Source organism: Astatotilapia calliptera, chromosome 23 (genome assembly GCF_964374335.1).
Source record: "Astatotilapia calliptera chromosome 23, fAstCal68.1, whole genome shotgun sequence".
In the NCBI taxonomy this organism is placed as follows: domain Eukaryota; kingdom Metazoa; phylum Chordata; class Actinopteri; order Cichliformes; family Cichlidae; genus Astatotilapia; species Astatotilapia calliptera.
Genome location: NC_137443.1, coordinates 12,094,893 through 12,111,195, shown reverse-complemented (window position 1 = coordinate 12,111,195; position 16,303 = coordinate 12,094,893). Strand labels below are relative to the sequence as shown.

Here is a 16,303-nt window from a genome sequence, read left to right as displayed (position 1 = left end):
CTCTGTCGGCGCTCCGCCATCCAAGCCACAGAGCTCGACACCAGGAACCTGGAACTACAGCGGAAAGATAAACACGCCTGACTGACAGCTCGAAACAAGCGAGTTCCCACGAGCACGGATACAGTACTGCTGCACTGCCAGGTACGCCATACAAGAGCACAGATTTTGGCAGGAGAGATGAGCTCGTACTTACGCATGAAAATAACACTGCTCATGAGCAGAAGCACGTATTCAAGGACTTGTTACCCTTTATAAAAGGCAGAAGCAGCAGCAGGGCTCTTCACAGGTGCTTCCTCTCCCTGTGAGATGTGTCAGTTTACCTTTCATTGATTCTATTAATCTCATCATCATCTGAGACGTAGTCAAGTCTCCACAAAAGCCACTTTTTAACCAGCAACGCGACACGCAAACCTGGACGTGTTTATTTAGTTGTACATGCAGCACAGAGATGGCGTGCCGGCACAGTTATGACGTCTGTGCCGGTAACACTGTGGGTTTTTTCTGCCACTCCGTGTGCAGTGTGTATGTTCTGGGTGGTTAACACCAGCTGCACTGGCTCGCTCTGTCTCTCAGCAGGTTCACACTGGGGCTAATGCAGCGCTAGCTCTGTCTGACCTCAGAGGTTACTGTTGTTGCCGAGCCAGAGTGTGTGTGTGTGTTTGTGTGTGTCTAACAAGACACCCCTGCGGGGTCTGACTGCACTGACCCAGCTGCAGCAGTCTGATTCTCATCCCCCCCCCACACACACACAGCCTAGTTTCAGTCGCTCGAGAGGACACCGCATTGACTTGCATTCATCTTTCAGAGCCGTACCCTCGCACATAACCATGAGCGCTTCCTGCCTCACCTGAATCTTTGACATAACCATCACGTAATCCTTAAACTACTTTCACCAGTTTTACCAGCTGGTCACATGGGGACCATCTTCTCGTCCCCATATGGAGGTCTCAACATGATGATTGTGAGAACAAATTTTTGTTCCTGCAGGGTAGATAATACACAATCTCATTCACGCTCTCTCTCGCACACACTCACACACACACACACACGCACACTTGCTCAGAAACTACACACAGAAACACTCACAGTGCTCCTCTCTTGTTCTTCTCTATAATGTACCATAATGGAGCGTAGCTCCTTTGACTGGGCCTCCCCAGGCCTTCCTGCTATTACATCTGAATGGGCCAGCATATGGCCTTTATGGCTCTACTGTTCCCTCTACAGGTCCCCGCAGAGAGAGGGAGCGAGAGAACATTTCAACTGTCGTGGAGGTATATGCAGGGCGAGTTTGAAAAGTAGCTTGCTTGGAGAGTGTGCGAGTGTGCGTGAGCTTGTGTGGCGTTGTTTGTGTATTCGTGTGGGAGAGGGGAAGGAGGAGGGGGGGGGGGGACACGGGGAGCGTTAAATGAAGCAATTAATAAAATCATTTTCTACCCGGCTAAGGAGATAACAGCTTGGCACAGTACCACAAACCCATCAACGCAACCCCCTCGCCTCCTCACCGCTCATTTCAGCTTAAGGAAGACCCACACTGCTGCCCCTGATGGACCACTAACAGAAAGAGTGAGAGCGAGGGAGAGAGGGGTGGAAGAGTAGCAGCCTGCTGAGGGTTTTTCACCTGTTTATAGCTGCCAACACTAGAGGGCAGTGTGTAACTTCTGTCAAACTTCTGGACACACACACACACACACACACACACACACACAAAGAGTGAGAACACAAAGCAGCCTGCATCACTGAACACAACAAACAAAGCCAGGAGTAGCAGCGCACACACAGACACACACACACACACACACACACACACACACACACACACACACACACACACACACACACACACACACACACACACTGAATGCACACTCATTGTCATTCCTTGCTAACATTCCAGAGAGAGCAGCAGTGGCAGCAGTGGGTCTCCTGCTAGCTCATGCTATACAACATGGCAACATGTCAGCTCAGAGACGGGAGCACGCGATCAGGAGTGTTTTCTCCCGGAGGATAGCCGTTAACCCGCTGGGACGGTGCCAAATTATTTACAGTATCGTGCAAAGGTTTTTGAGGTTTTAAACATTAATAGGCGGCACAGCCAAGAAGCATCTGATCAGCAGCAGGACGAGTCCAGAGTCAGAAAAGAAAAATTAGCAACAAGAACAAGGGGTACTGCTACAGGCGATATGCCCCCCCCCCCTCCCAGAGGCATGGCCTCAGTAATCATGAGTATCAATGGAAAGTTCCCCAAAATGGAGCCACCTGCTTTTTAATTGATGAAAACTATTCATGCTTACTTCACTGTTGGTGCTTAAGGCTTCTGCCCAACCATTGGTGCACCAGTGTGGATCTGTGAGAAGGATTGTGGGAATTCAACCAATGTAGAGGCCGCAGGGACACGTTTCCAAAAAAGCCAAAAGCATGCAGTACGACAGCCGTGATGCTACGTGCTGGTCGAATGTTGACTGGCTGAAAATTTGTCTTTTCGAAAGGAGCAACAAATGAGTTAAGCACAAAGCAGTACAAAAGCACACCTCAAACAACGGCAGCAGGGACACTTTACGTTGTTTTAACTCTCAGCTTCACGAAACGACAAAGAAGGTCTTTGTCCATTGTGAATTTCCAGACGGAGCAGCGATGTATTGCCAACTTAATTGCCACGTATGGGGAGAGGGGGCTGCTACGCAATATAGCGGAAGTGTGCTCATTGGCAGGACGTGGTGGCGACGCCGCTCGCCACTGCTTCGCCCACATTCTTCTGCTCTCTGCGTGTTGTTCATCGCGAGGTGATGCCGTCCTCCAAAAAGCCAACAGCTCGTTGCCTTCTGGTTGCAGTGCACAGCTACGACATGCAGACACAGTCTACAAAGATACTGAAGCAATACTACACCAGGACCTGAGCTCTTTCACCAACACGCAGAGAAACATGTGATGTTTGCCTCTAAACAGATGAAATCACGTGATGGTGGAGGTGAAGCATGAACAGCAGGAGAAAACGGCTTCATTCATTATTATCATTCATCATTAATGTTCATGAGCCAAGTCTAAAGGAAAGTGCAGGTACACGATGCAGAGAAAAGGTTTTCCCGAGTACTGCTTCTCATTTTAAAGTCTGTCATTCAAGGGGAATTGTTGGGTATGATCTTTGTGGCTGTCCTCTCAAGGATAAGCAGAGTCCCTCTTCTCAGTGGAAAGTTTTGACTCGTCTGGGTCCTTTGACATCTGTGTCTTCCACTCACGCTGCTTTTTCACATGTGTTAGAAAAGCAGATTAAACATTTTTGCATAACTTTTTAAATATGTCGGTGGTTTTTGTTGAGAGGTTGAACACTGTTACACCTCACTTTGTTAACTTTGGGCAACTTTGTGATTATCCCTCTGTAAAGTCCGCAATCTCCACTAAAGGACCGGCGCCGGCCCTAACAGAAGAAATAATATTTCAGATGCTATTCCTCAATCACTTCTGTACGGTTTGCAGTCTGTCATTCACTTTCCGAAGCACTTCACCTTATTTATCTGCATCTTTGTAATACGACTGACCGGACTGAACCCCGAGCCCAGTCTTACCTTTGATAAATAAATTACCGAGCGCAGATGTCTCCCTAATTCGCCATGTGCGTGCCATGTGTCAGCTTTGAACAGGTTCTTAAATTTGCCTTTGATACCTGGGTTGCTTGTTCTTAAATGTGTAATCAAACCTAATCCTCTTGTTGTGCTTTTTCGTGTTGTCCCTGAAGAGCTGCAATTACCTGCCGTAAATTGCACAGCCTTTGACTCTCGATCCTCTTTTTTATTTATTTTTTTGGCAAGAGGAACAATTCCAGTTTAGTAGAGAGAGGATGCCCCACCCCGGCTGGTTTACACCCCTACGAGAGTGCGCTCTGTGTTTTTGACTGCGTTACGTGTCGTGTGTAGATCACAGAAGCAGCTCGAGAGCGAGGCGCTTCAGATCATTTAATGTTCATTTTCTCATTTGAAAAAAAAAAAGATTTTGGAAAGACTCCCCTGACATCTCACTGTCCTCTTCTTTTTCCCCTCCTCCACCCTCCTCTATCTCTCCTTGTTGCCTCTCGTCCCTAATTTTCCCTCCCCCCCTCCTCCCCCGTGTCATCTCCCCTTTTGCTTGCCCTCCCCAGAGGGCTATGATGCAGCAGCGATGGACTTCTGCTGAGAGACGAAGGACTACACACCAAACGTGTAGACACTTATTCTATTCTCTTTCTTCTTCTGTCTTTCTGCCTAAATGATGCCCCCCCCCTCCCCCGCACCCACCCCCGAATGCCAGGCTCACCCTGTGAGCTACACATTAGGATAACATGAAGGAAGACCCTCCTCCTCCCATCTCTATTTTCCTCCAGTGTCCTGTCTTTGCCCCTCATCCCTCTCTCCCAGGACTGGAGCCAATAACAGTGTTGGGGTCACCTATGTTAATTGCTATGCTAGAGCAACTGGGAAAAAACACACACACAGCACACACGAGCAGTTCACACACAGTCGGTGAGTAAGCATGTGTCACTGAAGCGGCGTGTGAGAAATAATAGTTTCAAAAACAAGGGAAATGGAGAAGAAATGTCATGAAGAAGGATACCTGGCGTGTGAAGGAGAAGGTGAGGGAGGGAGAAGGTGGGAAAGGAAGCCGACCCAGAGTTCAGATGAGAAATGACCGAAACGCCGAGGAAATTTCGCTTAGCTCGATGTAATCCATTCACAATTCTACGGCAAGACTGTGGTCCACTCGACTAACCGTATCTCAGGAGTGACTGAGGACACGAGCACAATTTCAACAATGTGTGCGAAGGGGGGGGGGGGGGGGGGGGGGGGGGTGAAACAGCTTCCCCTTCATTTGAATGAACAAATGCAATGCAGAATTCTCAGCAGCCTGCACTTTCAGCGTGGACCGCAGCCATTAGTTCAATGGGGAATTAATGTCAGCTACCTACAGAAAGCAATGAGCGGGGCTTCGGCTCTGGCTCATGTTGAAGGATGCTGTTGTACCACTAACAGTGTGAGCTTGATTTAGGGAAATCTTTGCAGTGGCACTGGAAGCATTTTGTCTCGGTGCACTGTGCAGGCTCTGTGCTCGCACCTTTGTTTTCTTGTTTTCTTCACCTTTTCCTGCTTTGCTCAGCTAATCTGAGCTGAAGAGGGGAGGAGAAAGAGAAGAAGGATGGATGAAAAGAGAAGAAAAGATGAAAGTGAATACAGCATCCATCCCTCCTTGTTCTCCTCCTCTCTGCCCATCCTGTCTGTCTGTCTGTCTGCCCTGCACACAGGGTCTATTTATGGAAAGCAATGTCACTCACGCAACACCATCAGATAGCTCTCTCCCTGGCCTGCTCACTGCTCATACATCATTAACATTCTCTACCACCCCAGCATGTACATGCATGCGCGCACACACACACACACACACACACACAGAACATGACACGCTGCCAATCAAACAAGAAAAAACAGGCTGTACTCAAACTGTACGTATGGAAACATCAGGTATGCTATAGACAGAGAGTGAGAGGAAATTTGTGCAGCATGCTTACAGCACTGAGCATGTTTAATTATACTCACAAAGGATTAATAAAGTAAAGTATTATTCTTAAAGACGTATTGTAATTTTATTGCATTGCCTGGTCAGCCGAATCCTGTTTGATGTTTAACTCAGGAGAAAGTCTTTAAATGGCTGAGACGCTAGCAAGACTCTTACACATCACAGGGATTTACAAACAAAAATCTCAAAAATAAAACTTTAAAAATAAAATAACAATAAATGCATTAATAAACATCTTTGTTTATTAATTTAAGGAAAATTAATTAAATTTAAAAGAATATATATATATATATATCAACCAATGTGAGCACGAGGCTGGGATCTGGTGACTGAATATTATATATTCAATATTCTGCTGACAGTTATTGATCTTACATGGTTAGCAGGACAACCCTTCTAGCTAGCATTAGCGATTGAAGGAGCTTTGTTATCTTTGGACAGAGAGGACTTTTTCCAAACTCTAACCAATAAAATTCAGCAGCCGGTCGGCAACTCCTTGGCAACCAATGGTCGCTAGGGAAAAACGCTCGGTTACAGACCAGAGGGAAAGGGTTGCTCTCGGCTGCTGCGTTGAAAGCCACCAAAAACAACCTTGTGATTGCTTTGGTGTCTTTGCAGACAGCTCCTTTACGTGACCTACAGACTGCGTGGAAACTGTCAGTAAATGGAGCTGAGTTGGCTGAATGTTGTACTACTCCTTTAAAGGCTCCACTCCACAAGAAGATGTCCAGGGTTTCGCTAAATGACATCAAACTTTTGCAGGGGATGAATGCCCTCTTCCTTCCGTAGGCGTTTCACCTGAATTGCTCATGGTATAATGTGAAAAATCTCATATTTGCTGGTGACTTCTTTCTTACTCAAACTGTCTGCTGTAGAAAAGCTGCTTTAAGCCAATTCAGATTTCCTGTTCTCACCCTCAGCAATTCACAGCATATCTTTGGGGGTACAGTTACTTTAAAACCTCAATTTTGTAAATGTTACGAGTTTAATGTGTGTCACAGTGTCAAATAAGGCTCCTATATGTCCTCATTTGAATATGTGAGAGTGACAGAAACAGAGAAAAGAGTGCGAGTGACCTCGTCAGCCTTTGAGACAGCCCTCAGAGAACAGTGATGACAGGAGGAATTAGTGAAGCAACACAGACCAGAGAAAATAGCCTCCTCTTCACTCTGCTTTTTCCTCCCCTCCCAGCAAACCCAACACCTCCTTCACTTGCAAAGGCATTTCATATTCTGGAAAGCACACGGTAACACAGAAAACTCTATGGGTAGAGTCTAGAGCAGCAGACAGAGCACCAGGAGTTAACATCCCGGGCATATGGACATATGGGATGGACGCAGAGAGACAGAGAAGGGAACACATCTGGACAGGGATTAGGACAGCTAAAGAGGCTAAAAAAAGGAGGAGGAGACAGAGGGATAGGCTTAGCCATGGCTAAGGGAGGGGTGATGGTTGGAGGTGATTGTGGGGGTGGGTGAGGGATGAAGTCAGACGGAAGGTCATTTTTCTTACTTGAAAGAAGCCCGGGGGCATGGGTCCTCCTGGCATGCCATCATTGGGTGGCATGTTGCCCATCACTGGACTGGGAGCAGCGGCCGCGCTCTGAAAGAACAACCACAACAAAACCAAAATAAAAGCCTCTGCATTTCCCTTCAGCGGATTAACACACAGTCATGGGACAATCAACGATCGGCAAGGTGTTAAAACAATCCTGTGTCTGCCGAAATTAATAGAAAGAGATACGCGCTGTTCGGAAATGATTTGCCATCAAACTTTTTTCCTTTTTTTCACCCTGATTGCGCTCTTTCTGGAGCAAATGGAGCAATTACAGATATCTCACGATATCTGACGGAGATATGATTGTCTGGGTGCTGTGATAAACCAATCGATGGACACAAAAACAAAATGCAAATATGGTAATTTAGTGGGAACATTAAGGAAGGAATTCTGTGGGTTTGGAGTAAACTAGTTTCCCCGTTGCGCTATGAATGGACAGCACTTTTTTTCCAATAACTGCTAAAGTAAAAAAAAACAAAAAACAAAAACAGGGCATAAATGTGTCACTTGAATGCATCTATGACTTGTATTGATTTTGGACTGTATTTAATCTTTTCTCTCACAGTAATAATGATGCTAAACATCAGGGAGAAGAGACAGATGTGGCGCTGCCTCAGTCGTGCCGACCATCAGCACATCGTTGGCATGGCCAGGGCAATGCAAGGAGCAATTAAAAAAAGTTGCAATGATTCCTGTGGAAGAAGAACTGAAAAGCTAAGACCGCACAGATACCCCGACATCTAACAAGCAACCCGTCTTAATGTCTTCCAGACACGACCTAGATGCTGTTACTCCAAAGGCTGTGGAGAATGGACGGGTGTACCAAAATAGTCACTGTTGCTTTCTCTTAAAGATGAACACAATCTAACGGCCTTAACTATAACCATGGGTCTTTTGATTAAGCATAACCAATTAAAAGCCTCAATATCTGCTATTGAACATAGATGCAAATCCACATAATTTACAAATGCACATACACAGCGCTCTCCTCCAGCCCTTCCCCCACTGTAACCGGAGCTCCGCTCACTTCCCTCCGTGCCTCGCCTGACCTGCACAGCCCAGACACTAACTAGCACGCCCCGGGGCCACGAGGCAGGGCGCGCACAATCGCGCATGCAAAAACTGCAGCGGCAAAAGGGTGTGAATCTGTGGGGCTCTGAAAACAACCGTGACAGAGCACGGATGTGGCATCTACAGAAGTAAGGCAAGAGCCAAAACTGGAAAGAGAAAGGCATAAAGGAGAGAGGGGAGACATTTAAACAGAAAAGGCTGGCAAACAATAGGAAGCGGGCCAAGAGAGGAAGAGCTGGAGAGCTCTCTCAGAGGGTGAGGAGAGGTCAGACAGTGAAGAAGAGCTTAGTACAGATGCTTCTATATTACTCTCAGGTCTATGTGTGAACTGTCAGTTCTTTCCAGCCTCAACAGTAGACAAGCAAGAAGAGGAAGAGGTCAAGAGGATCTTCCAAACCTTAAAATAAAGAATACAGCACACAGATAAAAAATGGACACTCACCCCTCTTATAATAAGTGCTAAGCATCATTTTTCTTCCTTCCACTGTGACCTGGTGGCCTGGGAAGCATGTGAACTCTCCCAATGTTTCTTTTAACGCATAAATGCCAAATAACTCAGGTCTTAAATGAGACTCAGTCTCACAGACATCTGCGACAGGGGGACAAAGTCTTTGGCCCCAAAGAGTCTGTTTAGCCTTCATGTGACAGGACAGAGAAAAGAAGACAAGAAAGCTGGGAGAAAGACCGGGGTAGATATGCAGTTAGCTTTAGTATTAGCTTTAACCCGGTGAACCACACCGATGTCCCGCAGAAACAATCTCAAAATCATTGGCTACAGTCTGTAAACAGTTAATCAGTTTTTTAAAGTACATCTGTATTTGTAAACAGTGATTAGCAGATGGAACAGGAAGTCTTGTGTAGTTGTCCATTGTCCCCAGAGGCTACCACGATGTCCACACAGGAAGCAACGAGCAGCAACTCGGCAACCAGAGACCAGAGCCATTCAGCAGCGACACAAACAGGTGCAAGTAAGGGGAAAACTATTAAACATAAAAACGTGAAATTCTAACTAGTCTTTTTGACCATCAGAGCAAATCAGGATGTGTTGTTTAGGAAGATGCATAAAAAAATGACAGAGTATTGAGTAGTTAAAATATGGAAAGAAAAAGTCCTGTATATGAGCACACACTATTGGTATGTAGCCGAATTTCATAATATTACTTTTTACCGTGAAGGACATGAGAGCCTCGAAGGTCCCCGACCATCACGTGTGGGCGGGGCTTTAGTCAGCAATCGCTTCCCAGGTTGAAAAGGGTCCGACAGAGCAACAGATTGGGTCCCATAGAAGCATGATTGTGGCAGATGATTTGTGTTGTTTCAGATCTCGAGCCTGTGTGTGTTTGCGTATGAGAGGGTTTGAATGGATCCATTATTAGGTCTGATTATGCTAATAATCACTGCAGGATTAAAACAAAAAAAAAAAAAGTGTTTTCTGAATCAAGATGGAGTGTGTGAACTGCGAAAAGAAGTCGCTGCTTGTTACTTGGTTTTGGTGAGGGACTCCTTTGTGCATAATTTGGGCTTCTGTACTTCTAGGAGCCATATTGATGGAGCAACTGAAAAATAAAAATAAGGGCGCGAGACTGTAAAGTGTGCAGTGGTGCGCTTTTTTCTCCTGTTGAACAATGGGCAGCAAAAACAATGGGCTGAATACTGTACATATTGACATACATGCGTCCACACCAACACAAACACACGTGCGCACGGTTAACCAACTGCGGTTTGTCTCAGCGCTTTAACGGCCGTGCGGAGGGAGGGAGGGAGAAAATAGGAAGATGAAATAAGAATGAGAAAAAGGAAAAGAGAAGATAGCTCAATAGACAGCAGGACATCTTAGAGGGAGGAGGAAGAGTGAATGGAAGTGGTGCTGGCATGTAAGTACGTGTGACGTGTGTGTGTGTGTGTGTGTGTGTGTGTGTGTGTGTGTGTGTGTGTGTGTGTGTGTGTGTGTGTGTGTGTGTGTGTGTGGCGAGTGAATGTGTGCGTACGCGCGAGCCTGCCTGCCTCAGCCAGCCAACGAGGCTCCACAGTACTCAGGTGAAGCAGCAGCAAAAGGCCCCTTCTCCTAGTTGCCATGACAACCCCGACCTCAGCTCCTGCTCTCCAGTGCCCATTAAAACCCTCAGGCCGTCAATCATCAGCATGGCCAGGGAGCAGAGAGAGGGAGAGAGGGAGAAAGCGATAGGTGGAGGGAGAGAAAAGCAAAAAGAAAGAGAGAGAAGAGAAAGAGGAGGAAAAGATAGAAAAAGAAACAGACGTGGAGTTTAAAGCAGCCTGTGGCTTTTGATAGCTGCTGCCCTTTTTGCCACAGCTATCTCTCTCCTTTTCTTCCCTCCGCACAAACAAACCCGATACACAAAACCTCCACAGTGCTAACTCCTCACCACCGTCGCTCTCCTTCAGCTCTCTCTCCATCCCCACCGAGCCAGCCAATAATCAGCGCCGCATTTCTACGACACGTATTAGGCCCATTGTAGGCTGAAAAAAATTACAAAGCCGCGAGAGGGTAATATTCAGAGAGAATACAGTCATGAAAAAGCTCAGCTGTTCTCTGAGATTAAAGTGGAGCATCTAGGCGAAACAAAGACTCGCAAAGTTACAAGACAAAATATTTTCGGAGATTATAAAACGATAACTTCATCACAAATACCCGCCGATGTCATAAGCAGAAGAGCGATGCTGATGTAAGCGGCGATGCTGTTGCATTAGTCCATTGTGTTGAAGCTGCTGATCCACAAAAGCCATCACCTCGTCCAAATCAGCACACGCTTCTTCATGAATAGGCCAAATTCACTGCAATCGTTCTTCCAAGCTACAATCAAAAAATTTGACTGCGAATTTGGTCATTATTTCAAAAAATGAGCCAAGAATCTAGCTCTTCCACTGAAACAGCGACTCTCAGCAGAAACGTTTACGACCAGTGACGCCTGCAATACGCCACTTTTATAACATTACTTCGTGATCCCGTCTTTCCCAAACACAAGGTTTTCTCTTGGTTCACTTGTAACTAATGAACTTACACGATTGATATGCGACATCTTCATTTCTTAACCCTGCATCCATCCATGCCGCCTCCATGTTTTGCAAATGAGCTAAATGAGTTAAGGATATTCTCTCGTCTCTGCTGATGCGTGACGAGATTCACAGCATCTGAAGTCTTTTTGTGTCTGTGAGGTGCATCTGTTTAACGCTGTAGTTTCACTTGTTGGAAAGACTCTTTCCAAAAGTTAGACGAATAGATTGATATCACTGTCATATCTTTTCTGGTAAATAAGCTAAAGCCAGAAGCCAGTAAGTTCAGCAAACACGGGAGAACAGCACACGAGGCTCAGCTGGAAGAGGAGCATAAATCTTTCCGTGTAACTCTTCAAGCAAGAAAACAAAGGAGCGCATTTCTCAAACTGTAATCCATTCTATAATAACACAGACCGCACTGTGCTTGAGACAAAGGCTAAATAACGAAAATAAACTTCATATTTCAGTTTGTTCTCTTAGCGTTTATAATTGAGACGACTTGAATCTCTCCAACGAGTGATAAGATGATCAGCAGCTGCCATTTTGAGGTGTCCCATGATGTGACATAACCACGGCAATCTTTACCATCGCCGGCTTGCACGAGATGCGAGAGAGGCATTATCGGAGGACGTGCATTTGACAATTTCCTCTAACAGAAGGGGGTCTGCCCTCCTTTGGCCCCTTGTTGTGATCCTCTTTAGTGCCACGGTGGAGGCTGGCTAACCGGCTAGGTCCACAGACAGTGAGTGAGCGGCTCTATCTGCCCAGTGATCAGACCTCAGCTTCCAGGGGGTAATGGATCTGCCGTTATCTGGGTCCAGACAAGCAGGCCAACACACTGCTACCTGCTGGTCACAACAACACTGATACTGACCTGTTAGTATCTGTGTGAGTGTGTCTGAATATCTGTGTGGAAGCCTGTGTTTATTTCCGTTTCCAAGGGTTTAGCCTGACCTGACTGTACTCACACAGAAACACATGAAACCGCCCAAACCGAGATCCTCTGACCACAAAGTTCACGCATGCAGCCACACACAGAGTAACAGAGTCCAGTCCAAGCTCGTGTTTCCCAAAACAGGGCATCGCTTTATTTTTCATTCTTTGTCTGCTGAACAAAAAAGCATAAACTGCTGAAGAGCAGGTGAGATGAAGTTGTTAATGTAAACAACGAAGACAGAGCGAAGCCTTGTGATTCGGTTATGGCTGACGTTCACGTAAAGTTACACAGAGATGTGTTTGCACACGCGTGTCTCACGCCAGACTGAGCGCTCTGTTATGTGTCTATGTATTTAGTTCCTGTTGGTTTCATGTGGCCCGTGTGCAAACCAAACCAGGAATTACTTTTCACAACCCTGCTGACTGTCACTGCGATCGCCGTCTCCTCCCATCTCTCCCATTTGTCCTTCTGTCACGGCCCTCCTTCTCCTCCCCTTAGCTTCAAGTGCTCCAATAACTGTCAGTGAAGTCAACTCTATAAAGATTAGCAGCGAGGCAGCTCGGTGTGAGCGGTGCTGCCGGCGGACAGACGGCTCCGATCGATGGAAGACAGAGAACTGCCGGGTCGCTCTGCCAGGAACCCTGCTCCAAACCCTGCCACATGGAAATCCCCTCAATGGCTGGGTCTGCTCTGTGTGCAGACACACACACACACACACACACACACACACACACACACACACACACACACACACACACACACACCAGGTATGCAGAAAAATCTGCATGGTAAGTATGCACAGGGGTGTTCTTGCACACAAACACACACATATGCTGTTGCCTTCCCATAGCTCTGGCAGCTGTTATGTCAATCAGGTGAATTAATTACCGGTAAACAAATCTGCTTGGGATCCCCCCGCAGTACACACACACACACACAAACAAACACACACACACATCCCTCCTCCTCGCACTGTTCCTGTCTCTGAACCATCTCCTCCCAATATTAGGGCCCCAGACGCCCAGAGCAGCCTCCCAGCTACCCAGTTATTGCTCTGAGCTGGAAGCCCAGAGGGAAAGCTCTGTGAGAGGGGACGCCGCCCGGATCTCCCCACGCAGCCCCGGAGCACACACCTAAACTCCCACTACACCTCTCAGGATAACCAATCAACCCATGGCAATCCACACACTACCTGTCAGGGAAGAAAACAAATTACTGTGGACACACACACGCAGACACAGTGAGATGAAACAAACAAATGCAGAAACACAAACTATTCTCCTCGTCAACTGCTGCCTCTTGTAAACATCATATTGATGCGGTGGCTCTCTGTGGATGGCAGCCGACAGAGTGAAGAGGAGGGAACACCACGTGACCGACAAACAGCCTGAAATAAGGAAAGCCAAGCAAACAAAAACAGAAATTTTGTTTGATGTTTATACGTAAATCGGGAGGAATTAGCATTTTCTGGATCAATGTATTACTAAAGTTTTACTTTAGCTTTGGTCCTTGACAGTCTTAATAATAAAAACAAAGAGAACAAGGCGCCATCACCAAAAACACAAGAAGTCGGACAATCGGGGAGGATTTAAGAGGATTTAGTCTCATCTGCATTAAGGAACAAAGGCGCACAGCAACAGCCTGGTTCAACCTTCGCCAGATGACCTTTACTGTGTGGATACACGTTTTTTGTGGACGATCACTTTTATGGCTTTATGTCCAAAATAAGTGGTTCTGTTGAGGATCCGGTTAACCTAATATTTGCCTCCAGTCTGACCATCTGACCAATCAAATCAGGTTGACGGACGTCACCGCTGTCAGTGTGAAGGAAGAGGATTTTGCCGACCTCAAAAGGAGGAGGAAGAAGAAGCTGCCATCTTGTATCTTATTTTAAAAAAAAGAAGGAAAAGTAAATGTATCTCTTTGATATATCACAATGTTAATATTTTTTAAAGGGGTAACGTAACAACCAACCGTGACCAAATGTATCTTTTTCTCTCTTTGTGATTAAGACTGTAGTTAGTACAAAACAAGCGATCTAAAAATGCTGCACTGGGCTCGCAGAAATCTCATGAAAACAACAATAAAAGTAATATAATAAACAAAACATGTTGAAAATGACTCGCAGCATACTTTATGAAGTCTTTAACTCAACGCTAAAGCTAAACTCTGAGTGAAATGTGACACAAACACGGGTAAACTAAGTAAAACACATATTTACGGAGACTAATTTAGTTCCTGGCCTCCTGACATACACTTGTGTACCTTCACACGCCTTTACCGGCGCTCGGCAGTTAATGACCAAAGCTTGGCGATGGCCCGCTGCTCTCTTGGTGACCCTTTCTGACACCGGTCCCCCCTGCTGGCACTTCTCTTTAATTACACACACAAACATGTGTGCAGACACACAAACACACACTGATATTCAGCTCCTGCCTCCCACTCCGCCCGTGGCCTTTCACTCCCTCATTAGACAGTTGGTGTTGGGTGGAAAGCCACGACAGAACCAGAGGACAGGGTGCCGCGATGACGCTTGTCGGCGAGCACGCGCATACACACTTTAAGCAAAGGATGAGGAGTTACACGTGCACAAAGCTAAATGCCTAATTGAAGATTATTAATGCTGCTAATTAGGGAATAATAGAACGCTCGGAGCTCAGAAACAAAACCTAATAGACAGAGAAAGAAAGGTGTGTGAGTATTTGTCAGAGATAGGAGAAAAGGTTTTATCATGCATCCTTCCACCCTCTGAAGTATGTCTGGATATTTCCTGAGGTGAGATGCTCAGGTGTGCAGGTCAGACAGGGCTGCAGATCATCCCCGGAAAGAGCCAGACCCGAAGATATGTGTCGCATTTATGGCTCTCTCTCAGTGTTTGCAAAAAATGTAAATAAATGTTTGTCATTTATTTACATTTTACAGCTCAGTTCCACATCTACAGCGTGTCAGGCGCCGCGCGTCCTTGTCTTTCATCAGCTGACCTTTAACACCAAGATTCAACAGTTACACGGCGAGCAATCCCTCATAAAGGAGGCGCAGACATCTCATCCTCTCTACACCAAGAATGCAATGCAGCCAAAGCCATGTTGCTTTTTTGCCAAGCAGGCGAGGTGCTCCCTATTTTCAGCTACAAAACCTCAACCTCTGCCATGGCTTTCATTATCACTTTTTCCTCTGCCATCTCCAAGCAAAAAAACAAAAAACAAAAACCAGAACACCACAGCAGAAAATCAACAGGTTCACAGCCGCTGTCTGGGCTGTGCAGAATGTAATTCTGGGAAATGCTGAGATGAAGCTGGTAACACAAAAAATTACAGAATATAAATTATAAAGGAAGGAATGACCCAAACTTCTGTTGGGCAGATGAATAAAAGCATCAGTGGATTTTACCTTCATGCACTAAAACACAGGCTAAATGTGCACACGCATGCAGACACATGTAGGGTATTCATATCTTGTGGGGACATCTAATTGACATTATGCTTTCCATAGCCCCTAACCCTGAAAAATTAAATACCTAACCATAACCAATTGTAACCCTGACACTAAAGCCACATTTTGAGTCTCAAAAAATGCCTTCAAACATGTGGCATAAGGCCTGATCTTTAAAAATAAAAAAAGATGAAATGAAACTAGACTGGGCACAGAAGAAGACAATACGTGAGATTATTGTTCTCGCTGATGTTAGCGCCTAAGGAAGCAGAAGCATCCTACTCAGAAACACTGGAAAAAGCTGCTGGACCACAGTGCCACCATTTGTCCCAGTCCACCAAAACAATCATATTTTAATAGGACAGACTCCGTGTTCGGCTGTATGGGAATCAAATCTGCAGGGATTTTTTTTTTTTTTTAAGTGCAAAAGAGGCGATAGAAGCTGCTAAAATCTACTGGAACGAGGCGACAACCGGCAATCCCTTACTTGAAAATTGAAAATAAAATATCAGATGCTTTTATTAAAGAATTACTTACCTGTAAAAAGTAAAAAAAAAAAAGAAAAAAAAAGAAGAAGACATGTGGGACACGTGTTGTTTAAAGGTTTAAAGATCCCGTCCATTCATTTTGGTGAATTTTATCAAACCCACAGACTCGCTTTCACAATTGCCACTGTTGGAATCTGTTGCAGCTCCAACTTTGCCAGGATTTAATAATATAACATAACACTTTATCAGCCAGACCTCCTACGGG

General features: G+C 45.7%; 1 protein-coding gene across 2 annotated transcripts in view; it reads right to left on the bottom strand.

The window, feature by feature from the left end:
* The window catches only part of ssbp4 (single stranded DNA binding protein 4), an 89,240-nt gene that overhangs the window by 14,485 nt on the left and 58,452 nt on the right, over positions 1 to 16,303 (bottom strand). For both annotated transcript variants that reach the window (XM_026160144.2, XM_026160143.2), the window contains exon 5: positions 7,051 to 7,140. In XM_026160144.2, the coding sequence (XP_026015929.1) occupies positions 7,051 to 7,140 (90 nt within the window). The remainder of the gene's footprint in view (positions 1 to 7,050; positions 7,141 to 16,303) is intronic.